The sequence below is a fragment of the Tachyglossus aculeatus genome, chromosome 18 (genome assembly GCF_015852505.1).
Source record: "Tachyglossus aculeatus isolate mTacAcu1 chromosome 18, mTacAcu1.pri, whole genome shotgun sequence".
In the NCBI taxonomy this organism is placed as follows: domain Eukaryota; kingdom Metazoa; phylum Chordata; class Mammalia; order Monotremata; family Tachyglossidae; genus Tachyglossus; species Tachyglossus aculeatus.
In genome coordinates, this window is record NC_052083.1 from 8,275,878 (window position 1) to 8,302,957 (window position 27,080).

General features: G+C 48.7%; 1 protein-coding gene across 1 annotated transcript; it reads right to left on the reverse strand.

The window, feature by feature from the left end:
- Nucleotides 1-672: 672 nt before the first annotated feature.
- On the reverse strand, nt 673-26,920 carry GFUS (GDP-L-fucose synthase). Its single transcript, XM_038760281.1, has 11 exons — nt 26,872-26,920; nt 21,593-21,749; nt 16,872-16,986; nt 15,450-15,578; nt 12,054-12,127; nt 10,201-10,334; nt 8,022-8,086; nt 7,120-7,186; nt 5,915-5,994; nt 4,065-4,164; nt 673-1,304 (listed from the first exon to the last, which is right to left on the reverse strand). Exons 2-11 carry the CDS (start codon nt 21,736-21,738, stop codon nt 1,249-1,251), a joined length of 966 nt encoding a protein of 321 aa, XP_038616209.1. The 5' UTR covers nt 21,739-21,749; nt 26,872-26,920; the 3' UTR covers nt 673-1,248.
- Nucleotides 26,921-27,080: the final 160 nt, after the last annotated feature.

Consider the following 27,080-nt stretch of genomic DNA (forward strand, 5'->3'; position numbering starts at 1 on the left):
GGACTTCCCAAGCGCTTCGTACAGTGCTCTGCACACAGTAAGCACTCAATAAATACAACCAAATGATGAGGGGAACCAGACTTAGTCTGGTTACATATCTATTCTATTTTATTGTGTTAGTATGTTTGGTTTTGTTCTCTGTCTCCCCCTTTTAGACTGTGAGCCCACTGTTGGGTAGGAACGGTCTCTATATGTTGCCAACTTGGACTTCCCAAGCGCTTAGTCCAGTGCTCTGCACACAGTAAGCGCTCAATAAATACAATTGATTGATTGATTGATTAGTCTTCCCTCACAGACTGGTCTAAGTGCTCTGCACACAGTAAGCGCTCAATAAATACGACCGAATGACGAGGGGAACCAGATTTAGTCTGGTTACATATCTATTCTATTTATTTTATTTTGTTAGTATGTTTGGTTTTGTTCTCTGTCTCCCCCTTTTAGACTGTGAGCCCACTGTTGGGTAGGGACCGTCTCTATATGTCGCCAACTTGGACTTCCCAAGCGCTTAGTCCAGTGCTCTGCACACAGTAAGCGCTCCATAAATACAACTGATTGATTGATTGATTGATTAGTGTTCCCTCACAGACTGGTCTAAGTCGAACCCAGGTCTGAAAGTCCCCAAACAGGAAGTTGGGCCCTGCCCCGGGACACAACCGGAGGGGAGCAGAGCCAGCCTGGGAAAACGCCTTTTATTTCAATCTCGGAAGAGGCTCGAGTGATTAAAAAAACAGAACAAAGAATCCCGTTAGCCCAAGAGTACAGATGGGGAGGAGGAGGAGGATTCTCCTACAGAGGTAAGGCGGGAATCCAGGAGTCCCAACATGGGGGACGGAGCGAACCTGCCATCCGTCCGGAGGGGACGGACAGTCCCGGCTCGGCTGCTTGGGATCCCACCCCCAACGGCACCCGTGAGCCGGGCGAGGTCGTCCGCCTGGGATGAGGGGGGAAGGATTATGGGGTTCGGAGGGGAAGCTGTCAGAGGGCATAGGAAAGGGTCTGCCCGGCGGCAAACTGGGTAGGAAAACCCGCTTTTCCGTTCCGAACCGGTGCCCGGCCTCCGGTCGCCGACGAGTCCCTCTCCCGAAATCTGCCGCTGGCAGAGAGGGCCCGTCCTGGACTCCGGCGGCGGTTTCACCCCCAAAAACCACAGCCGCCCCCCAAGCCCGGTGTCAAACCTGAGCCCTAGGCCCGTGGCGCCGGCCACAGCAGCAGCATTTGGGCTTCAGGGGAGAGGCCACGGTGAGGGGCTCACTTCCGCGCTTCCGCGTAGTTGGCCTTGAACCAAGCGCAGGTTTCCGTCACGGCTGAAAAACAGAAAAGGGCAGAAGGGGCAGTGAGACGAGGGGTCAAGCAACCCGGAGGGGGCATTCATTCATTCATTCATTCAATCGTATTTATGGAGCGCTTACTGTGTACAGAGCGCTGGACTAAGCGCTTGGGAAGTACAAGTTGGCAACATATTCATTCATTCGATCGTATTTATTGAGCACTTACTGTGTGTGCAGAGCGCTGACTAAGCGCTTGGGAAGTACAAGTTGGCAAGATATTCATTCATTCGATCGTATTTATTGAGCGCTTACTGTGTGCAGAGCGCTGGACTAAGCGCTTGGGAAGTACAAGTTGGCAACATATTCATTCATTCAATCATATTTATTGAGCGCTTACTGTGTGCAGAGCGCTTGGGAAGTACAAGTTGGCAACATATTCATTCATTCAATTGTATTGAGCGCTTACTGTGTGCAGAGCGCTTGGGAAGTACAAGTTGGCAACATATTCATTCATTCAATCGTATTTATTGAGCGCTTACTGTGTGCAGAGCGCTTGGGAAGTACAAGTTGGCAACGTATTCATTCATTCAATCGTATTTATTGAGCGCTTACTGTGTGTAGAGCACTTGGGAAGTACAAGTTGGCAACATATTCATTCATTCAATCGTATTTATTGAGCGCTTACTGTGTGCAGAGCGCTTGGGAAGTACAAGTTGGCAACATATTCATTCATTCAATCGTATTTATTGAGCGCTTACTGTGTGCAGAGTGCTGACTAAGCGCTTGGGAAGTACAAGTTGGCAACATTTTCATTCATTCAATCGTATTTATTGAGCGCTTACTGTGTGTGGAGTGCTGACTAAGCACTTGGGAAGTATAAGTTGGCAACATTTTCATTCATTCGATCGTATTTATTGAGCGCTTACTGTATGCAGAGAGCTGGACTAAGCGCTTGGGAAGTACAAGTTGGCAAAATATTCATTCATTCAATCATATTTATTGAGCGCTTACTGTGTGCAGAGCGCTTGGGAAGTACAAGTTGGCAACATATTCATTCATTCAATTGTATTGAGCGCTTACTGTGTGCAGAACGCTTGGGAAGTACAAGTTGGCAACATATTCATTCATTCAATCGTATTTATTGAGCGCTTACTGTGTGCAGAGCGCTTGGGAAGTACAAGTTGGCAACGTATTCATTCATTCAATCGTATTTATTGAGCGCTTACTGTATGTAGAGCACTTGGGAAGTACAAGTTGGCAACATATTCATTCATTCAATCGTATTTATTGAGCGCTTACTGTGTGCAGAGCGCTTGGGAAGTACAAGTTGGCAACATTTTCATTCATTCGATCGTATTTATTGAGTGCTTACTGTGTGCAGAGCGCTGGACTAAGCGCTTGGGAAGTACAAGTTGGCAACATTTTCATTCATTCAATCGTATTTATTGAGCGCTTACTGTGTGCAGAGCGCTGGACTAAGCGCTTGGGAAGTACAAGTTGGCAACATTTTCATTCATTCAATCGTATTTATTGAGCGCTTACTGTGTGCAGAGCGCTGGACTAAGCGCTTGGGAAGTACAAGTTGGCAACACAGAGAGATGGTCCCTACCCGACAGTGGGCTCACAGTCTGGAAATATATCAGGACTCACTCTTGTATATATGTTTCTACGTATTTATTACTCTATTTTATTTGTACGTATTTATTCTACTTATTTTATTTTGTTACTATGTTTTGTTTTGTTGCCTGTCTCCCCCTTCTAGACTGGGAGCCTGCTGTTGGGTAGGGACCGTCTCTATACGTTGCCAACTTGGACTTCCCGAGCGCTTAGTACAGTGCTCCGCACACAGTAAGCGCCCAATAAATACGATGGGACGAATGAATCTACAATCTCAACTCCCAGCACCTGCGGGCTGGGAAGCCGTGATGGGAAAGGCCAGCATTCTGCTTCAGGTTGGAGAAAGGGGGTGGGACTGACAATCAATCAATCAATCGTATTTATTGAGTGCTTACTGTGTGCAGAGCACTGTACTAAGCGCTTGGGAAGTCCAAGTTGGCAACATATAGAGACGGTCCCTACCCAACAGTGGGCTCACAGTCTAAAAGGGGGAGACGGGGAACAAAACCAAACACCCAGGAGAAGGCCAGCGAGCCATTTCAGTCTGCCATATGACAGGAGCAGCGTGGCTCAGTGGAAAGAGCCCGGGCTTTGGAGTCAGAGGTCATGGGTTCAAATCCCGACTCCGCCAACTGTCGACCGCTGGGTGACTTTGGGCAAGTCACCTCACTTCTCTGGGCCTCCATTCCCTCATCTGTAAAATCATCATCATCATCATCATCAATCGTATTTATTGAGCGCTTACTATGTGCAGAGCACTGTACTAAGCGCTTGGGAAGTCCAAATTGGCAACATCTCGAGACGGTCCCTACCCAACAGTGGGCTCACAGTCTAAAAGGGGGAGACAGAGAACAAAACCAAACATACTAACAAAATAAAATAAATAGAATAGCTATGTACAAGTAAAACAAATAAATAAGTAAACAGCAAATAAATAAATAAATAAATAAATAAATGGGTGAAAGAATGAACAAATAAATAAATAAATGAATAAATAAATGAATAAATAAATAAAATGGGGATTAAGACTGTGTGTGAGCCCCCCGTGGGACAACCTGATCACCTTGTAACCTCCCCAGTGCTTGGAACGGTGCCTTGCACATAGTAAGCGCTTAATAAATGCCATCATTATTATGATTATTATTATGATTATGATTATTTCTCCCAACCACCTCTCACCTTGTTTGAACGGGGTGAACTGGAAATCCGGGAGATACCGCCTCAGCTTGCTGTTGCTGGCGGTTTTCTTAAACTGCCCATCGGACTTGGTGGTGTCGAACTGTCCGCGGCGAGACGTCAAGGGCAGCACTTTGGGGGCTGATTCACCTGGGCGATGCCAAGATGCTCTCTCCCCTCTGTGTGGGCCGGGCCCGTGTCTCCCAACTCTGTTGCATTGTACCCTCCCAAGCGCTCAGTACAGCGCTCTTTTGAGTCAGAAGCGGCACCGTCATACAGACAGTTGGGGCGCCGGGCCTATCGGCAACCTTCCTCCTGTTACAGAGAAGCAGCGTGGCTCAGTGGGAAGAGCCCGGGCTTGGGAGTCAGAGGTCGTGGGTTCAAATCCCGGCTCCGCCACTTGTCAGCTGGGTGACTTTGGGCGAGTCACTTCACTTCTCTGGGCCTCAGTTCCCTCATCTGGAAAATGGGGGATGAAGACTGTGAGCCCCCCGGGGGACAACCTGATCACCTTGTAACCTCCCCAGCGCTTAGAACAGTGCTTTGCACATAGTAAGCGCTTAATAAATGCCATTATTATTATTAAAGAGCCCGGGCTTTGGAATCAGAGGTCATGGGTTCAAATCCCAGCTCCACCACTTGTCAGCTGGGTGACTTTGGGCGAGTCACTTCATTTCTCTGGGCCTCAGTTACCTCATCCGGAAAATGGGGGATGAAGACTGTGAGCCCCCCGGGGGACAAGCTGATCACCTTGTAACCTCCCCAGCGCTTAGAACAGTGCTTTGCACATAGTAAGCGCTTAATAAACGTCATTATTATTATTATTATTAAAGAGCACGGGCTTTGGAGTCAGAGGTCATGGGTTCAAATCCCGGCTACACCACTTGTCAGCTGTGTGACTTTGGGCAAGTCAATTCACTTCTCTGGGCCTCAGTTACCTCATCTGGAAAATGGGGGATGAAGACTGTGAGCCCCCCGTGGGACAACCTGATCACCTTGTAACCTCCCCAGTGTTTAGACAGTGCTTTGCACACAGTAAGTGCTTAATAAATGCCATTATTATTATTATTATTATTATTATTATTACAGCAAACGGTTGTGGGCCACTGCCTTCTGCTCCCCCACATCTTTCTCATTAATAATGCCCAGAGAGGATGGGGTCACAGACAGCCCAACTCCTGGGCCCCATCAGAGAAGCAGCGTGGCTCAGTGGAAAGAGCCCGGGCTTGGGAGTCAGAGGTCGTGGGTTCAAATCCCGGCTCCGCCACTTGTCAGCTGTGTGACTTTGGGCAAGTCGCTTCACTTCTCTGGGCCTCAGTTCCCTCATCTGGAAAATGAGGATTAAGACTGTGAGCCCCCCAGGGGACAACCTGATCACCTTGAATCTTCCCCAGTGCTTAGAACAGTGCTTTGCACATAGTGAGCACTTAACAAATACCACCATAATTATTATTACCCTTTGCCTTCCATACTTTCAACCGAAACCCACCAAAGCTAGCCTCACCATGGTGACCCAGGCTTGGTGGCAATTCATATGTTTCCAACTTGTACTTCCCAAGCGCTTAGTACAGTGCTCTGCACACAGTAAGTGCTCAATAAATACGATTGAATGAATTCACTCAATTTATTGAGCACCTACTGTATGCAGAGCACTGTACTAAGCACTTAGAGACTGCCACGGCATGCGTGACTCCACTCCAGTTTTCCCATTAGTACCAGCTCTGTTCCCTTCTTTTCCCAGCCCGCTGGGCCAGCAGCGGACCAAAGCAGCAGGAAAACTGGATGTGGTTTCCGACTCCGGCACCTTCCCCGTTCCCACCGGGAGCCGGCCGACTGGGGCTGCTAAAGGATACGGTGAGCTCTCCCTTGAAGCCCATGGCGTCTACGATGCTCTCCGCTGCCTCCTTAATGGACACTTCATCCTCCTCGCCAACTATATGGGGAAAAGACACCGGATCAGATGAGCCCAGACATCCCGTTGGGTACCTGGAAGCTCCCCGCCCTCCCCCTTCCAGACTGTGAGCCCGCTGTTGGGTAGGGACCGTCTCTATGTGTTGCCAACTTGTGCTTCCCAAGCGCTTGGTACAGTGCTCTGCACACAGTAAGCGCTCAATAAATACGATTGATTGATTGATTGATTGATCCTCCAGGTTATCTTGAATCAGGGGACCCAAGGACACAGCCCTGCATGGGTCTGGCCTAGCCCCATCTGGGCACTCGCCGAGTTGGGGAACAGCGGCTCATAGGCTTGGTCTGGCCAGGGCTCTGTGATTTAGGCCCTTGTGGGGCTCCAATTTGGGAAGAAAGTGGGTGGAAAGGTTTAAAATAGGTACCCAGAACTTTACCCAGGGCCCTGCAGATGCCAAACCCCAGGGATCCGGTCTCTTCATGTAAAGAAGGGAGAGAGGAAGTTAAAGAGGGGGGGGAGATTCATTCATTCATTCGTTCAATCGTATTTATTGAGCGCTTACTGTGTGCAGAGCACTGGATTGAGCGCTTGGGAATTCCAAGTTGGCAACATAGAGAGACGGTCCCTACCCACCAGCGGGCTCACAGGCTAGAAGGGGGAGACAGACAGCAAAACAAAACATAGTAACAAAATAAATAGAATAGATATGTACAAATAAAATAGAGTAATAAATCCGTACAAACATATATACAGGTGCTGTGGGGAGGGGAAGGAGGTAAGGCGGGGGGGGAGGGGGAGGAGGGGGCTGAGTGTGGGAAGGCCTCCTGGAGGAGGTGAGCTCTCAGTAGGGCCTTGAAGGGAGGAAGAGAGCTAGCTTGGCGGATGGGCAGAGGGATTGGGGGCATTCCAGGCCTGGGGGAGGACGTGGGCCGGGGGTCGATGGCGGGACGGGCGAGAACAAGGCACGGTGAGGAGATTAGCAGCGGAGGGTGCGGGCTGGGCTGGAGAAGGAGAGAAGGGAGGTGAGGTAGGAGGGGGCGAGGGGATGGACAGCCTTGAAGCCCAGGGTGAGGAGTTTCTGCCTGATGCGTAGGTTGACTGGTAGCCACTGGAGATTTTTGAGGAGGGGAGGAAGATGGGCAGCTGTACCTGACAGGATGATAGGCTCCACTTCGTCGTACTCCCGCAGGACCCAGAGGAAGAGGCGGGCCAAATCCTGGAGACACACAGGGCAGCGGGATCATCGGGAAGGGAACCGGGCCCTTCTAGCCTCAGCCCTGGGGGACTGCAAACCTGGACAGAGACCCCTCCCACCCACCCGCTACGAGACCCTAGTTCTGGAGGAGGCAGAGTGAGGGTTGACGGTCCCTCAACCCTCAGGGGTGAGGAGGAGAGTGCTGCAGCCTCAGCAACAGCTCTTGCTCTGCTCTCACCCAGAGCCCCAACGGACCCTGGACAAGAAGGGGTCTGCCGTTCCAGAGTAATAGGGAACCTTCTCCCCCCGCCCGGCGACCTTGCACCCCTCCCCGTCCTCCCCCAGTCCTTGGTGGCTCTGGTTTCAGTGAGGGGGGGTGGGGGACACGCATTGCCCCTTCAGTTGACCCCCGGGCTCCTGGGTTTCTCGGGCACATGCCCACGAAGACCGAGATCAAAGCGGTCCACGTGGCAGAGGATGAATACGTGATACCCTTTTTAGGCTGTGAGCCGACTGTTGGGTAGGGACCGTCGCTATATGTTGCCAACTTGGACTTCCCAAGCGCTTAGTACAGTGCTCTGCACACAGTAAGCGCTCAGTAAATACAATTGATTGATTGATACAATCCAGCTGGCAGACGGTGGCCACGGTCGGGTCTAGGATTTGGCTGCAAACCCCCACTCTCACCGCCCCCGGGCCTTCCCTTCCCTGAACTCGGTGCCAAGAACAGAGTGAGCCTCAGGCGGAACCAACGGGGAAGGAAGAGTGCCTGCCTGACGGGCCCCAGGCTGAAATTTCCGTTCCTTCCCTCCCCACGCAGCTCACTAGAGAGGAACGAAGAAATCCCAGCACTTACCAGGGAGTAGATGAACTGCCTGCGGGGTTTTCCCGTGCCCCAGATGGTCAGCGCCGTGCCATCCCCTGCACGATGGTCAGTGTGAGTGGAATCGCGGCCCCTCCGCTTGCCCGACCCCTTCCCCCCTCCCCAAGGTCAGCCCCTGCCCCGCAGCCCTCCTGGGAGCCTCTTCCGTGGAAAACAGAAGCCGCGTGGCTCGGTGGAAAGAGCCCGGGCTTTGGAGTCGGAGGTCATGGATTCGAATCCCAGCTCTGCGACTTTGGGCAAGTCGCTTCTCTGGGCCTCAGTGACCTCATCTGGAAAATGGAGATGACGACTTTGAGCCCCACGCAGGACAACCTGATCACCTTGTATTCCCCCCAGTGCTTAGAACAGTGCTTTGCACATAGTAAGCGCTTAACAAATGCCGCCACCATCATCATCATCATTCAATCCTATTTATTGAGCGCTTACTGTGTGCAGAGCACTGGACTAAGTGCTTGGGAAGTCCAAGTTGGCAACGTATAGAGACGGTCCCTACCCAACAGCGGGCTCACAGTCTAGAAGGGGGAGACGGAGAAGAAAACAAAACATATTAACAAAATAAAATAAATAGAAAAATATAGAACGCTTCATGAATTTGCGATTCGGACTGCAGCATTCATTCATTCAATCGTATTTATTGAGCGCTTACTGTGTGCAGAGCACTGTACTAAGTGCTTGGGAAGTCCAAGTTGGCAACGTATAGAAATGGTCCCTACCCAACAGCGGGCTCACAGTCTAGAAGGGGGAGACAGAGAACAAAACATATTAACAAAATAAAATAAATAGAATAAATATGTACAAATAAAATAGAGTAATAAATACATACAAACATATATCCAGGTGCTGTGGGGAGGGGAAGGAGGTAAGGCGGGGGAGATGGGGAGGGGGAAGAGGGGGCTCAGTGTGGGAAGGCTTCCTGGAGGAGGTGAGCTCTCAGTAGGGCCTTGAAGGGAGGAAGAGAGCTAGCTTGGCGGGTGTGCGGAGGGAGGGCATTCCGGGCCAGGGGTCGACGGCGGGACGGGCGAGAACGAGGCACGGCGAGGAGATTACTAAGCGCTTAGTACAGTGCTCTGCACACAGTAAGCGCTCAATAAATACGATTGATTGGTTGAGATTACACTCACACAATTACACAATCACAACCGCACTCCGGTCCACTGAGTCAGTAGGGCACGGGGAGCCGAGTGGAGCCCGGAGTCCCGCTTGGCTTCCTCACCCTCCGCGGACCGGAGCCGCAAGTCCCCGGCAAGACCCACCTGCTGAAGGGAAGGGCAGTCCGTGTGCTCTGCACACAGTGAGCACTCAATAAATACGACTGAGTGAATGAATGAATGAATGGAAAAGTACAACACGATAGAGTTGGGGCAGTCTAGAAGAGGGGATACGCACCCAAGTGCTACGGGATGTAATGAGTCTAATTGTAATGAGCTTAGACTGTAAGCTCCCCGTAATAATAATAATAATAATAACTCATTCATTAATTCAATCGTATTTATTGAGCGCTTACTGTGTGCAGAGCACTGTACTAAGCGCTTGGGAAGTACAAGTTGGAAACATATAGAGACAGTCCCTACCCAACAGTGGGCATTTATTAAGTGCTTACTACGTGCAAAGCACTGTTCTAAGCGCTGGGGAGGTTACAAGGTGATCAGGTTGTCCCACGGGGGGGCTCACAGTCTTCATCCCCATTTTACAGACGAGGGAACTGAGGCCCTGAGAAGTGAAGTGACTTGCCCAAAGTCACCCAGCTGACATCTGGCGGAGCCGGGATTTGAACCCGTGACCTCTGATCTGTATTAGATTACGAAACAAGCAATTACGCCCAGTGGCTACAGCCTGGGCATCAAAAGGACCTGAACTCTAATCCCAGTTCTGCCATTTGTCTGCTACTTTGGGCAACTCACTTAACTTCTCCGTGCCTCAGTTCTCCTCCTGTTTAGACTGGGAGCCCCGTGCAGGATGGGGACTGTGTCGAGCCTAATTAACTTGTATCTACCCCAGGGCTTAGAACGGGGTCTGATCCATTCGTTCATTCATTCAGTCGTATTTATCGAGCGCTTCCCGTGTGGCAGAGAACACGTCTAATGACTATGTCGTAGTCTCCCAAGGAAGGGGAGCAGCCCCCAGCTCTCCTCCCCACCACCGGGTCACTCACGCTGGGCCAAGTAGGTCTTGTGGATGAGGCCCGGGAGCACGTGGCCGTCGTCGATGTTGAAGTTGTCGTGGGGCCCGAAGACATTGGTGGGGATGACGGCGGTGAAGCGGCAGCCGTGCTGCTGGAAGTAACCCCTGTGGGGCGGGGACAGGGTCAAACGGCGTTTTGTACGGACCACTGAATCAATCGATCGATCCATCGTATTTATTGAGCGCTTACTGTGGGCAGAGCACTGGACTAAGCGCTTGGGAAGTCCAAGTTGGCAACATATAGAGACGGTCCCTACCCAACTGTGGGCTCACTGAACTGAGCGCTTGAGAAAGCTCCCCCTTCTAGACTGCGAGCCCGTTGTTGGGTCGGGACCGTCTCTATATGTTGCCAACTTGGACTTCCCAAGCGCTTGGTACGGCGCTCTGCACACCGTAAGCGCTCAATAAATACGATTGAATGAATGAATGAATGAAAAAGTACAATACGATAGAGTTGGGGCAGTCTAGAAGAGGGGAGATGCACCTAAGTGCTATGGGATGTAATGAGTCTAATTGTAATGAGCTTAGACTGTAAGCTCCCTGTAGGCAGGGAACGCATCTAACGACTATGTTGTACTCTCCCAAGTGCTTAGTGGAAAGAGCCCGGGCTTTGGAGTCAGAGGTCATGGGTCCAAATCCCGGCTCCGCCAATTGTCAGCTGGGTGACTTTGGGCAAGTCACTTCACTTCTCTGGGCCTCAGTTCCCTCATCTGGAAAATGGGGATTAAGACCGTGAGCCCCTTGTGGGACAACCTGGTCACCTTGTAACCTCCCCAGCGCTTAGAACAGTGCTTTGCACATAGTAAGCGCTTAATAAATACCATTATTAGTAGCAGTAGTAGTAGTAGTAGTAGTAGTAGTAGTAGTAGTAGTAGTACAGTGCTCCAGGAGGCCTTCCCAAACTGAGCCCCCTCCTTCCTCTCCCCATCCCCCCCCGCCTTACCTCCTTCCCCTCCCCACAGCACCTGGATATTAGTATATATGTTTGTACACATTTAGTACTGTATTTATTTATTTGTACATATTTATTCTATTTATTTTATTCTGTTAATATGTTTTGTTTTGTTCTCTGTCTCCTCCTTCTAGACTGTGAGCCCACTGTTGGATAGGGACCGTCTCTAGATGTTGCCAACTTGTACTTCCCAAGTACTCAGTACAGCACTCACATAGTAAGTGCTCAATAAATATGACTGAATGAATGAATTACTCTATTTTATTTGTACATATTTATACTATTTATTTTGTTAATATGTTTTGTTGCCTGTCTCCCCCTTCTAGACTGTGAGCCCGCTGTTGGGTAGGGACCGTCTCTCTATGTTGCCAACTTGTACTTCCCAAGCGCTTAGTCCAGTGCTCTGCACACAGTAAGTGCTCAATAAATACGGTTGAATGAATGAATGAATTACTGTATTTATTTGTACATATTTATAATATTTATGTTATTTTGTTAATATGCTTTGTTCTCTGTCTCCCCCTTCTAGACTGTGAGCCCGCTGTTGGGTAGGGACCGTCTCTATATGTTGCCAACTTGGACTTCCCAAGCGCTCAGTACAGTGCTCTGCACACAGTAAGCGCTCAGTACGACTGAATGAATGAATGAACGAATGCACACAGTAAGCGCTCAACTCGACTCACTGATCGGCAGCTGGCCTGTGGACGATAAGGTAGGACGCAAAGACCCCATTGAGTCCCCCGCCTCCCACTCTTCGTTTAACCCCCAAGAACGAACCCGGTAGCCCCCACGTGTCTCCCACCCTCTAGCCTCCTAAATAGGAGGGTCTTTCTTGCTCTTGAAAGGCGGCGAAGGCGGGAAAGAACCTGTACCTGTTCTGCACGTCGATCATTCTCTTGGCATACGAGTAGCCAAAGTTGCTGCTGTGGGGTGGGCCATTGTGGATCTGGATCGGAGGGAGAAGGGGAGGAAGGAATCCCAGAGGCAAAAACTCCTCACCCTGGGCTTCGAGGCTGTCCATCCCCTCGCCCCCTCCTACCTCCCGTCCCTTCTGTCCTTCTCCAGCCCAGCCCACACCCTCTGCTCCTCTGCCACTAATCTCCTCACCGGGCCTCGTTCTCGCCCGTCCCACCGTCGACCCCCGGCCCACATCCTCCCCCTGTCCCGGAATGCCCCCAATCCCTCTGCCCATCCGCCAAGCTAGCTCTCTTCCTCCCTTCAAATCCCTACTGAGAGCTCACCTCCTCCGGGAGGCCTTCCCACACTCAGCCCCCTCCTTCCTCTCCCCATCCCCCAGGCCTTACCTCCTTCCCCTCCCCACAGCACCTGGATATATGTTTGTATGTATTTATTACTCTATTTTACTTGCACATATTTATTCTATTTATTTTATTTTGTTAATATGTTTTCTTTTGTTGTCTGTCTCCCCCGTCTAGACCGTGAGCCCACTGTTGGGTAGGGACCATCTCTCTATGTTGCCAACTTGGACTTCCCAAGTGCTTAGTCCAGTGCTCTGCACACAGTAAGCGCTCAATAAATACGATTGAATGAATGAATCCCCCCTGGGGACTGGGAACCTTCCCTCTTCCCTCTCCTTTCTTCCAGGCCCATCCTGGGCTGAGCTTAGGCCTTGCCTTTTCTGGGGAATCACTTGGTGTCAGTCTGGGGTGACAGGCAGGGCCACACTTTGGGGGGATATTCGGCTATTTCTCCTCAGCTCCCTGGGGCCAGATAAACAGCAGGGCCCAAGTGGCATGAGCCCACTGTTGGGTAGGGACTGTCTCTATATGTTGCCAACTTGTACTTCCCAAGCGCTTAGTACAGTGCTCTGCACACAGTAAGTGCTCAATAAATACGACTGATTATTATCCACTGCTTAGAACAGTGCTTTGCACACAGCAAGCAGTTAACAAACGCCACCATTACTATTACCCAGTGCTTTGCACTTAGCAAGCACTTAACAAACACCATCATTATTATTATTTTTAGACTATGAGCCCGCTGTTGGGTAGGGACTGTCTCTATATGTTGCCAACTTGTACTTCCCAAGCGCTTAGTACAGTGCTCTGCACACAGTATGCGCTCAATAAATACGATTGATTATTATCCACTGCTTAGAACAGTGCTTTGCACATAGCAAGCGCTTAACAAACGCCATCATTATTATCCAGTGCTTTGCATGTAGCAAGCGCTTAAACGCCATCATTATTATTATCCAGCGCTTAGAAAAGTGCTTTGCACAGAGTAAGCGCTTAATAAATGCCATTACTATTATTATTATTATTTCTCTTGCACTCAGCTCCATGGTCATGGTGACAGGCGGCTCTGTCTCTATATGTTGCCAGCTTGTACTTCCTAAGCACTTAGTCCAGTGCTCTGCACACAGTAAGCGCTCAATAAATACGATTGATTGATTGATTATTATCCACTGCTTAGAACAGTGCTTTGCACACAGCAAGCGCTGAACAAACGCCATCATTATTATCATCCAGTGCTTTGCACGTAGCAAGCGCGTAACAAACGCCATCATTATTATTATCCAGCGCTTAGAAAAGTGCTTTGCACATAGTAAGCGCTTAATAAATGCCATTATTATTATTATTATTTCTCTTGCACTCAGCTCCATGGTCATGGTGACAGGCGGCTCTGTCTCTATATGTTGCCAACTTGTACTTCCCAAGTGCTTAGTCCAGTGCTCTGCACACAGTAAGCGCTCAATAAATACGATTGATTGATTGATTATTATCCACTGCTTAGAACAGTGCTTTGCACATAGCAAGCGCTGAACAAACGCCATCATTATTATTATCCAGTGCTTTGCACGTAGCAAGCGCTTAACAAACGCCATCATTATTATTATCCAGCGCTAAGAAAAGTGCTTTGCACATAGTAAGCGCTTAATAAATGCCATTACTATTATTATTATTATTTCTCTTGCATTCAGCTCCATGGTCATGGTGACAGGCGGCTCTGTCTCTATAGGTTCCAACTTGTACTTCCCAGGTGCTTAGTACAGTGCTCTGCACACAGTAAGCGCTCAATAAATACAATTGATTGATTGATTATTATCCACTGCTTAGAACAGTGCTTTGCACACAGCAAGCGCTGAACAAACGCCATCATTATTATTATCCACTGCTTTGCACATAGCAAGTGCTTAACAAACGCCATCATTATTATTATCCAGCGCTAAGAAAAGTGCTTTGCACATAGTAAGCGCTTAATAAATGCCATTACTATTATTATTATTATTTCTCTTGCATTCAGCTCCATGGTCATGGTGACAGGCGACTCTGTCTCTATATGTTGCCAACTTGTACTTCCCAAGCGCTTAGTCCAGTGCTCTGCACACAGTAAGCGCTCAATAAATACGATTGATTGATTATTATCCACTGCTTAGAACAGTGCTTTGCACATAGCAAGCGCTGAACAAACGCCATCATTATTATTATCCACTGCTTTGCACGTAGCAAGCGCTTAACAAACGCCATCATTATTATTATCCAGCGCTTAGAAAAGTGCTATGCACAGAGTAAGCGCTTAATAAATGCCATTACTATTATTATTATTATTTCTCTTGCACTCAGCTCCATGGTCATGGTGACAGGCGGCTCTGTCTCTATAGGTTCCAACTTGTACTTCCCAGGTGCTTAGTACAGTGCTCTGCACACAGTAAGCGCTCAATAAATACAATTGATTGATTGATTATTATCCACTGCTTAGAACAGTGCTTTGCACATAGCAAGCGCTTAACAAACGCCATCATTCTTATTATCCAGCGCTTAGAAAAGTGCTTTGCATATAGTCTTTTAGACTGTGAGCCCACTCTTGGGCAGGGACTGTCTCTATATGTTGCCAATTTGTACTTCCCAAGTGCTTAGTACAGTGTTCTGCACACAGTAAGCGCTCTATCAATACAATTGATGATGATGATATAGTAAGCGCTTAATAAATGCCATTACTATTATTATTATTATTTCTCTTGCACTCAGCTCCATGGTCTTGGTGACAGGCGGCTCTCCCCAGGGTGTCGGCAGCTGCAAGGAGCCAGCCGTTGCTAGCAGCTGGAGGAAAATGAGGGGGCCACTGGGGTGGGGGGAGAAAACAGGTGGGGACATAGCACATAGCAAGCGCTTAATAAACGCCATCGGCTAAACCGGACCGCTAGTCAGTTGCCTCAGTTGAGGTTGGGCTGCCCCGGCTTCGGGCCTGAGGACAGTGCTCCCGCTCCCCAGGGGAAAGGGGTCAGAACCCGCCTGGGACCTCACCATCGTCTCGTCGATGGGATACGTGGTCTTGTCAGGGAAGACGCAAGTGGAAAGGCACGACACCACTTTCCGGACTCCCGCCTCGTAGGCGGAATGGAGGACGTTGTCGTTGATGTGGACGTTTTTCCTCTGGGGTGACGGGGGAGTGAGGGAAGTGTCAGGGAAGAAGAAGGGGTTAAAGATCCAGCCATCCCCCTTACCCCACCCCAATCCCAGATGTCCCGCGAAGCAGCGGGGCGCGGTGGGAAGAGCCCGGGCTTGGGAGTCAGAGGTCGTGGGTTCAAATCCCGGCTCCGCCACCTGTCAGCTGGGTGACTTTGGGCAAGTCACTTCACTTCTCTGGGCCTCAGTTACCTCATCTGGAGAACGGGGATGAAGACTGTGAGCCCCACGTGGGACAACCTGCTCACCTTGTATTCCCCCCACCAGTGCTTAGAACAGTGCTTGGCACATAGTAAGCGCTTAATAAATGCCATCATTCTTCGTATTATTACTAAAATGGGGATTAAGATCATGAGCCCCCCGTGGGACAACCTGATCACCTTGTAACCTCCCCAGTGCTTAGAACAGTGCTTGGCACATAGTAAGCGCTTAATAAATGCCATCGTTCTTCTTCTTATTATTAAAATGGGGATTAAGGTTGTGAGCCCCCCGTGGAACAACCTGATCACCTGGTAACCTCCCCAGCGCTTAGAACAGTGCTTGGCACATAGTAAGTGCTTAATAAATGCCATCACTCTTCTTATTATTATTAAAATGGGGATTAAGATCATGAGCCCCCCGTGGGACAACCTGATCACCTTGTAACCTCCCCAGCGCTTAGAACAGTGCTTGGCACATAGTAAGTGCTTAATAAATGCCATCATTCTTCTTATTATTATTAAAATGGGGATTAAGGTCGTGAGTCCCCCGTGGGACAACCTGATTACCTTGTAACCTCCCTAGCGCTTAGAACAGTGCTTGGCACATAGTAAGCGCTTAATAAATGCCATCATTCTTCTTATTATTATTATTAAAATGGGGATTAAGATCGTGAGCCCCCCGTGGGACAACCTGATCACCTGGTAACCTCCCCAGCGCTTAGAACAGTGCTTGGCACATAGTAAGCGCTTAATAAATGCCACCATTCTTCTTCTTATTAAAATGGGGATTAAGATTGTGAGCCCATGGGACAACCTTGTAGCCTCCCCAGCGCTTAGAACAGTGCTTGGCACATAGTAAGTGCTTAATAAATGCCATCGTTATTATTACTATTATTATTATTATTATTATTCAGGGTCAACTTGGGCTTGTTTTAAGCAGTGGCGAGGGTCAGCTGAGCCAAGACAAAGCCACTCAGGGCCTGTCTCTTCCTCCCGAGCCATTTCTTCGGGAGACAGGGAAGTCCAGGGGAAGGGAAGAGGAAGGAGAAACGTTCCTTACCCAGAAATCCAGGTTGTACTTGATATTCCGGAAGAGGCCGCCCACCATGGCTGCCAGGTGGATGACGTGAGTTGGCCGATGCTTCTCAAACAAGACTCTGGTTTGGCCCGCGTCTCTAGGCGGGGAAAGCAATCAGTCAATCAATCAATCGTATTTATTGAGCGCTTACTGTGTGCAGAGCACTGTACTAAGCGCTTGGGAAGTCCAAGTTGGCAACATATAGAGACGGACCCTACCCAACAGCGGGCTCACAGTCTAAAAGGGGGAGATAGAAAACAAAACCAAACATACTAACAAAATAAAATGAATAGAATAGATATGTACAAGATAAATAGAGTAATAAATAAGTACAAACATATATGCATATATACAGGTGCTGTGGGGAAGGGAAGGAGGTAAGATGGGGGGGATGGAGAGGGGGACGAGGGGGAGAGGAAGGAAGGGGCTCAGTCTGGGATGGAGCGCTGAGTTTAGGCCTTCCATGGGGCCAAGAAGGCCCACTCAGGTGATCAATCAATAAATCGATCGTATTTACTGAGCTCTTACTGTGTGCAGCACTGTACTAAGCGCTCGGGAGAGTACAATTCAACAGAATTGGCAGACGCGTTCCCTGCCCACAGTGGTGTAGAGGGGGAGATAGACATTTCTAGGCTGTGAGCCCGTTGTTGGGTGGGGACCGTCTCTATATGTTGCCAACTTGGACTTCCCAAGCGCTTAGTACAGTGCTCTGCACACCGTAAGCGCTCAATAAATACGACCGAATGAATGAATATGAGCGTCTCTGGTGAGGCCAGAGTGAGGAGCAGGGGAGGGGGCCACCTGCCTCCTCTCACCAGACTTCATTCCGGTCACTTTTCTGAGAAGCTCTCCTAGGTTTGGACGTCATGGGCTCTAATCCCGGCTCCGCCACGTGTCTGCTACGTGACCTTGGGCGAGTCACTTCACTTCTCTGAGCCTCAGTTCCCTCATCTGGAAAATGGGGATGAAGACTGTGAGCCCCGCGTGGGACAACCTGAACACTTTGGATCCCCCCCAGCGATTAGAACAGTGCTTTGCACACAGTAAACGCTTAATAAATGCCATCATTATTATTATTATTCTTCACTTCTCTGGGCCTCAGTGCCCTCATCTGTAAAATGGGGATGAAACCTGTGAGCCCCCCAAGGGACAACTCTATTTATTTATCTATGTATTTATTTATTTTATTTTACTTGTACATATCTATTCTATTTATTTATTGGGTTCACAGTCTTTTAGACTGTGAACCCACTGTTGGGTAGGGACTGTCTCTATATGTTGCCAACTTGTACTTCCCAAGCGCTTAGTACAGTGCTCTGCACACAGTAAGCGCTCAATAAATACGATTGATTGATTGATTTTATTTTGTTGATACGTTTTGTTTTGTTGTCTGTCTCCCCCTTCTAGACTGTGAGCCCGCTGTCGGGTAGGGACCGTCTCTATATGCTGCCAACTTGGACTTCCCAAGCGCTTAGTCCAGTGCTCTGCACACAGGAAGCGCTCAATAAACACGACTGATTGATTGATTGATTGCAAAGCACTGTTCTAAGCACCGGGGAGGATACGAGGTGATCAGGCTGTCCCACGGAAGGGTGGTTGGAGCCACTCCTTGGGCACAGCCAAGCTGCCAAGGATCGGAGGGCCAAAAACTGAAATTCTGCGAGCCGAGCCAGTTGGCAGATGAGCAGGTGACATCTTAGGGCAAACTTCCCGGTACGGGATGGGCCGGGAAAGACTGGGAAGGATGTTTGCTGAGGACTGTGTCCGCATAGGTGCGGGAGTAGCAGCTGTTGGCGGAGATAATCCTACCCCGGGCGCTCTGATCCCAAGGCAGAAGAGCAGGTCAGCCTGGACTTCAGCTCCTAGCTGCCCGGGCATTCATTCATTCATATTTATTAAGCGCTTACTGTCTGTCAATCATATTTATTGAGCGCTTACTGTGTGCAGAGCACCGCACTAAGCGCTTGGGAAGTACAATTCGGCAATAAAGATATGGGGGGGGGGGAGGTGTGAATAGATTCATTCATTCATTCAATCGAATTTATTGAGCGCTTACTTCATGCAGAGCACCGGACTAAGCGCTTGGGAAGTACAATTCGGCAATAAAGATATGGGAGGGGGGGAGGAGGTGTGAATAGGTTCATTCATTCATTCAATCGTATTTACTGAGCGCTTACTGCGTGCAGAGCACCGGACTAAGCGCTTGGGAAGTACAATTTGGCAAAAAAGATATGGGAGGGGGGTGAGGAGGTGTGAATAGGTTCATTCATTCATTCAATCGTATTTATTGAGCGCTTGCTGCGTGCAGAGCACCGGACTAAGCGCTTGGGAAGTCCAATTTGGCAATAAAGATATGGGAGGGGGGGAGGAGGTGTGAATAGGTTCACTCATTCATTCAATCGTATGTATTGAGCGCTTGCTGCGTGCAGAGCACCGGACTAAGCGCTTGGGAAGTACAATTTGGCAATAAAGATATGGGGGGGGGGAGGTGTGAATAGGTTCATTCATTCATTCAATCGTATTTATTGAGCGCTTACTATGTGCAGAGCACCGGACTAAGCGCTTGGGAAGCCCAAGTTGGCAACGTAGAGAGACGGTCCCTACCCAACAGTGGGCTCACAGTTAGAAGGGGGAGATGGACAACAAAACCAAACATATTAACAAAATAAAATAAATAGAATAGATATGCACAAGTAAAATAAATAAATAGTGTAATAAATATGTACAAACAAATATACAGGTACCTTCCCAAGCGCTTAGTACAGTGCTCTGCACACAGTAAGCGTTCAATAAATTTGATTGAATGAATGAAAATGCTCTACAAAAACTAAGCATACAATACACACTATTCATTCATTCGTATTTATTGAGGGTGTACCGTGTGCAGAGCACTGTACTAAGCGCTTGGGAAGTACAATTTGGCAATAAAGATATGGGGGGGGGGAGGAGGTGTGAATAGGTTCATTCATTCATTCAATCGTATGTATTGAGCGCTTACTGCGTGCAGAGCACCGGACTAAGCGCTTGGCAAGTCCAAGTTGGCAACGTAGAGAGACGGTCCCTACCCAACAGTGGGCTCACAGTCTAGAAGGGGGAGACAGACAACAAAACCAAACATATTAACCAAATAAAATAAATAGAATAGGTATGCACAAGTAAAATAAATAAATAGTGTAATAAATATGTACAAACATATATACAGGTACCTTCCCAAGCGCTTAGTACAGTGCTCTGCACACAGTAAGCGTTCAATAAATTTGACTGAATGAATGAAAATGCTCTACAAAAACTAAGCACACAATACACACCATTCATTCATTCGTATTTATTGAGGGTGTACCGTGTGCAGAGCACTGTACTAAGCGCTTGGGAAGTACAATTCGGCAATAAAGATATGGGGGGAGGGAGGAGGTGTGACTAGGTTCATTCATTCATTCAATCGTATATATTGAGCGCTTGCTGCATGCAGAGCACCGGACTAAGCGCTTGGGAAGTCCAAGTTGGCAACGTAGAGAGACGGTCCCTACCCAACAGCGGGCTCACAGTCTAGAAGGGGGAGACAGACAACAAAACCAAACATATTAACAAAATATAATGAATAGAATAGATATGCACAAGTAAAATAAATAAATAGTGTAATAAATATATACATATATACAGGTACCTTCCCAAGCGCTTAGTACAGTGCTCTGCACACAGTAAGCATTCAATAAATTTGACTGAATGAAAGAAAATGCTCTGCAAATACTAAGCGCACAATACACACCATTCATTCATTCATTCAATCGTACTTATTGAGGGTGTACCGTGTGCAGAGCACTGTACTAAGCGCTCGGACCGTACAATTCAGCAACAAACAGAGACAATCCCTGCCCACAACGGGCTCGCAGTCTAGGAGGGGAGAGACAGGCATCAAAATATCGATGGGCGGTTAGAGATGACCCCTCTCCTTCCTCACCCTCCACCTCTGCCAACCCAGACTGTGAACTCATCTCTAGATTTTACGCTTGTGTCTACCAACTCCGTTATATTGTTCTCTCCTAGAGCTTAGTACGGACCTCTGCCCAATCGGTACTCAATCAGTGTGGCCCAGTGGAAAGAGCCCGGGCTTTGGAGTCAGAGGTCCCGGGTTCAAATCCCGGCTCCGCCACTTGTCAGCTGGGTGACTTTGGACAAGTCACTTCACTTCTCTGGGCCTCAGCTGCCTCATCTGTGAAACGGGGATTAAGACTGTGAGCCCCACGCGGGACAACCTGATCAATCAATCAATCATATTTATTGAGCGCTTACTGTGTGCAGAGCACTGTACTAAGCGCTTGGAAGTCCAAGTTGGCAACATATAGAGACAGTCCCTACCCAACAGTGGGCTCACAGTCTAAAAGGGGGAGACAGAGAACAAAACCAAACATACTAACAAAATTAAACAGAATAGATATGTACAGGTTAAATAAATAGAGTAATAAATATGTACAAACATACATATATACAGGTGCTGTGGGGAAGGGAAGAAGATATTTATGGAGCGCTCACCTTGTATCCCCCCGGCGCTTAGAACAGTGCTTTGCACATAGTAAGCGCTTAACAAATGCCATTATTATTATTATTATTAATTAATAGAAATAAAGCTCGATGCACAGGGATGCAAGGAGGGGTCAGGAGAAAGGGCGGGAATGGGAAGGCGATGGCGGGCAGGAGGCACTCACGTGAGGTCGGCATCCTTGGACGACACAAAGATCCACTCCTCTCCGGGCTGGCCGGCTCCGTCGGCCACCACCTTCTCCACGGCTCTGCCCACCAGCCCGGAGCCCCCCGTCACCAGGATCCGCCTCGTCCCGGCTGGCTCCGCCATGACTGACAAGCCTGCACGGAGCCAATCAATCAATCAATCAATCAATCGTATTTATTGAGCGCTTACTGTGTGCAGAGCACTGGACTAAGCGCTTGGGAAGTACAAATCGGTGACATATACAGACGGTCCCTAGTCTAGCAGGGGGAGACGATCTATGAATGACAATCATCCCTTCACGCAAATCCAAAATTTCAAAGTTTCGGAGCCAGTGTCAAAACACCTACAGTACATATTTTATCTTCCGTTGCCCGGGTCATAGGCAGTGGGGATAATCTATGAAAATCTCTTTCACATGGTTGTGATCAAAGTAGAGCAGCATTCCTGCCCCAAAGTTCAAGAATTTAGAAGTTCAGGTTTCAATCCCCAAAGTCATCTTTATGGCAGTTCCTCACTATTTTATTATCAAAGGAATAGAGATGTTAAAGAGGGAAATCAACAAAAGTTTAGCTTAAATCTCTTCTTGTCAGAGATCTCAACTGTGAAATACTCTTGAACAACTTTCTCTTTTAAGGGCAGGGCATAACAACATCTACGAGAAACTTCAGTTTCTATAAACTATATTTTTTATTTATTTATTTATATTCTTATATAATATAATATATATATAATAAATATAAATATATTCATATTTATTTATTTATAGGAAATAAACTATATTTCCTGAACCCCAATTAGGAGTGAGAACAACCAATCAATCAATCAATCATATTTGTTCAATCAATCAATCATATATGTTCAATCAATCAATCAATCGTATTTATTGAGCGCTTACTGTGTGCAGAGCACTGGACTAAGCGCTTGGGAAGTCCAAGTTAGCAACACATAGAGACGGTCCCTACCCAACAGTGGGCTCACAGTCTAAAAGCGCTTATTGAGCGCTCACTGTGGCACTGTACTAAGCGCTTGGAAAGTCCAAGTTGGCAACATCTAGAGACCGACCCTACCCAACAGCGGGCTCACAGTCTAGAAGGGGGAGACAGACAACAAAACAAAACATACTAACAAAATAAAATAAATAGAATATGTACAAGTAAAATAGAGTAATAAATATGTACAAACATATATTCATTCATTCATTCAATCGTATTTATTGAGCGCTTACTGTGTGCAGAGCACTGGACTAAGCGCTTGGGAAGTCCAAGTTGGCAACATCTAGAGACGGCCCCTACCCAACAGCGGGCTCACAGGCTAGAAGGGGGAGACAGAGCACAAAACCAAACGTATTCACAAAATAAAATAGACTAGATATGTACAAGTAAAATAAATAGAGTAATAAATATGTACAAACATATATACGTATATACAGGGTCAAAGCCCTACTCACCTTGTAACCTCCCCAGTGCTTAGAACAGTGCTTTGCGCATAGTAAGCGCTTAATAAATGCCATTAGTAGTAGTAGTAGTGATAGTACAGTGCTCCAGGAGGCCTTCCCAAACTGAGCCCCCTCCTTCCTCTCCCCATCCCCCCCGCCTTACCTCCTTCTCCTCCCCACAGCACCTGGATATAAGTATATATGTTTATACGGATTTATTACTCTATTTCACTTGGACATATTTATTCTATTTATTTCATTTTGTTAATATGTTTTGTTTTGTTCTCTGTCTCCCCCTTCTAGACCGTGAACCCGCTGTTGGGTCGGGACCGTCTCTCTATGTTGCCCACTTGGACTTCCCAAGCGCTTAGCACAGTGCTCTGCACACAGTAAGCACTCAATAGATACGACTGAATGAGTGAATGAATGAATGAGCCCTGCCGCTTCGCCCCAGCGCTTAGCACTGTGCCCGGCACAAAGTAGGTGCTCAATAAATACGACCGAATGAGTGAATGAATGAGCCATGCTGCTTCACCCCAGCGCTTAGCACAGTGCCCGGCACAAAGCAGGTGCTCAATAAATACGACTCAATGAGTGAATGAACGAGCCCTGCTGCTTCACCCCAGCGCTCAGCACAGTGCCTGGCACAAAGTAGGCGCTCAATAAATACGACTGAATGAATGAATGAGCCCTGCTGCTTCACCCCAGCGCTTAGCACAGTGCCCGGCACAAAGCAGGCGCTCAATAAATACGACTGAATGAGTGAATGAATGAATGAGCCCTGCTGCTTCACCCCAGCGCTTAGCACAGTGCCCGGCACAAAGCAGGCGCTCAATAAATACGACTCAATGAGTGAATGAATGAATGAGCCCTGCTGCTTCGCCCCAGCGCTTAGCACAGTGCCCGGCACAAAGCAGGCGCTCAGTAAATACGACTGAATGAGTGAATGAATGAATGAGCCCTGCTGCTTCACCCCAGCGCTTAGCACAGTGCCCGGCAAAAAGCAGGAGCTCAATAAATACGACCGAATGAGTGAATGAACGAGCCATGCTGCTTCACCCCAGCGCTCAGCACAGTGCCCGGCACAAAGCAGGCGCTCAATAAATACGATTGAATGAGTGAGTGAATGAATGAGCCCTGCTCCTTCGCCCCAGCGCTTAGCACAGTGCCCGGCACAAAGTAGGCGCTCAGTAAATACGACTGAACGAGTGAATGAATGAATGAGCCCTGCTGCTTCACTCCAGCGCTTAGCACAGTGCCCGGCACAAAGCAGGTGCTCAATAAATACGACCAAATGAGTGAATGAATGAGCCCTGCTGCTTCACCCCAGCGCTTAGCACAGTGCCCAGCACAAAGCAGGCGCTCAGTAAATACGACTGAATGAGTGAATGAATGAATGAGCCCTGCTGCTTCGTCCCAGCGCTTAGCACAGTGCCCGGCACAAAGCAGGCGCTTAATAAATACAACTAAGTGAATGAATGAATGAGCCGGGCAGCTTCACTCCAGCGCTTAGCACAGTGCCCGGCACAAAGTAGGCGCTCAATAAATACGACCGAATGAGTGAATGAATGAAAGAGCCCTGCTGCTTCACCCCAGCGCTTAGCACAGTGCCCGGCACAAAGTAGGCGCTCAGTAAATACGACTGAATGAGTGAATGAATGAATGAGCCCTGCTGCTTCACCCCAGCGCTCAGCACAGTGCCCGGCACAAAGCAGGCGCTCAGTAACTACGACTGAACGAATGAGCCCTGCTGCTTCACCCCAGCGCTTAGCACAGTGCCCGGCACAAAGCAGGCGCTTAATAAATACGACTGAATGAGTGAATGAATGAGCCAGGCTGCTTCACCCCAGCGCTTAGCACAGTGCCCGGCACAAAGCAGGCGCTTAATAAATACGACTGAATGAGTGAATGAATGAGCCAGGCTGCTTCACCCCAGCGCTTAGCACAGTGCCCGGCACAAAGTAGGCGCTCAATAAATACGACTGAATGAGTGAATGAATGAGCCCTGCTGCTTCACCCCAGCGCTTAGCACAGTGCCCGGCACAAAGCAGGCGCTCAGTAAATACGACTGAATGAGTGAATGAATGAATGAGCCCTGCTGCTTCACCCCAGCGCTCAGCACAGTGCCCGGCACAAAGCAGGCGCTCAGTAAATACGACCGAATGAGTGAATGAGTGAATGAATGAGCCCTGCTGCTTCCCCCCAGCGCTTAGCACAGTGCCCGGCACAAAGCAGGAGCTCAATAAATACGACCGAATGAGTGAATGAACGAGCCCTGTTGCTTCACCCCAGCGCTTAGCACAGTGCCCGGCACAAAGCAGGCGCTCAGTAAATACGACCGAATGAGTGAATGCGCCATGCTGCTTCACCCCAGCGCTTAGGACAGTGCCCGGCACAAAGTAGGCGCTCAATACGACTCAATGAGTGAATGAATGAGCCCTGCTGCTTCACCCCAGCGCTTAGCACAGTGTCCGGCACAAAGTGGGCGCTTAATAAATACGACTGAATGAGTGAATGAATGAATGAGCCCTGCTGCTTCGCCCCAGCGCTTAGCACAGTGCCCGGCACAAAGCAGGCGCTCAATAAATACGACCGAATGAGTGAATAAATGAATGAGCCCTGCTGCTTCACCCCAGCGCTCAGCACAGTGCCCGGCACAAAGTAGGCGCTCAGTAAATACGACTGAATGAGTGAATGAATGAATGAATGAGCCCTGCTGCTTCACCCCAGCGCTTAGCACAGTGCCTGGCACAAATCAGGCGCTCAGTAAATACTACTCAATGAGTGAATGAATGAATGAGCCCTGCTGCTTCACCCCAGCGCTTAGCACAGTGCCCGGCACAAAGCAGGCGCTCAATAAATACGACTGAATGAGTGAATGAATGAATGAGCCCTGCTGCTTCACCCCAGCGCTTAGCACAGTGCCCGGCACAAAGCAGGCGCTCAATAAATACGATTGAATGAGTGAATGCATGAATGAGCCCTGCTGCCTCACCCCAGCGCTTAGCACAGTGCCCGGCACAAAGTAGGCGCTCAGTAAATACGACTGAATGAGTGAATGAATGAATGAATGAGCCCTGCTGCTTCACCCCAGCGCTTAGCACAGTGCCTGGCACAAATCAGGCGCTCAGTAAATACTACTGAATGAGTGAATGAATGAATGAGCCCTGCTGCTTCACCCCAGCGCTTAGCACAGTGCCCGGCACAAAGCAGGCGCTCAATAAATACGACTGAATGAGTGAATGAATGAATGAGCCCTGCTGCTTCACCCCAGCGCTTAGCACAGTGCCCGGCACAAAGCAGGCGCTCAATAAATACGATTGAATGAGTGAATGCATGAATGAGCCCTGCTGCCTCACCCCAGCGCTTAGCACAGTGCCCGGCACAAATTAGGCGCTCAGTAAATACGACTGAATGAATGAGCCCTGCTGCTTCACCCTAGCGCTTAGCACAGTGCCCGGCACAAATTAGGCGCTCAGTAAATACGACTGAATGAATGAGCCCTGCTGCTTCACCCCAGCGCTTAGCACAGTGCCCGGCACAAAGCAGGCGCTCAATAAATACGACCGAATGAGTGAACGAATGAATGAGCCCTGCTGCTTTTTTTTTTAATGGCATTTATTAAGCGCTTACTACGTGCAAGGCACTGTTCTAAGCGCTGGACTTAGAAGCGCTTCATTCCATCATCATCAATCGTATTTATTGAGCGCTTACTATGTGCAGAGCACTGGACTAAGCGCTTAGCACAGTGCCCGACGCAAAGTGGGCGCTTAACAAATACTACTATTATTATTATTATTATTATAATTTTCGGCTCTCACCTGTCCTCGGTCCTCCGCCGGGGTGCCGTGCTACCTACTGGACGCCTCTTTCCGGACACGTGTGAGCGGCCCCGCGCGGAGGACTCTGGGAAATGTAGTCCTCGACCAATCGGCGGTCGCGGCCGCCATGATGCCGCGCGGCACTCTGGGAAAACGAGTCCATCTCCTCAGGCCTGCTTTCCCTTGACTTACGCACACCTGAAGGAATT

Coding starts and splice junctions, on each gene's coding strand:
- GFUS (XM_038760281.1), bottom strand. CDS start 21,738: ATGGCGGAGCCAGCCGGGACGAGGCGGATCCTGGTGACGGGGGGCTCC. Junction 8,087..10,200: donor CAAGACCTACTTGGCCCAGC/GTGAGTGACCCG, acceptor ACCATCGTGCAG/GGGATGGCACGGCGCTGACC. Junction 4,165..5,914: donor GCTTCAAGGGAGAGCTCACC/GTATCCTTTAGC, acceptor CGCCGCGGACAG/TTCGACACCACCAAGTCCGA.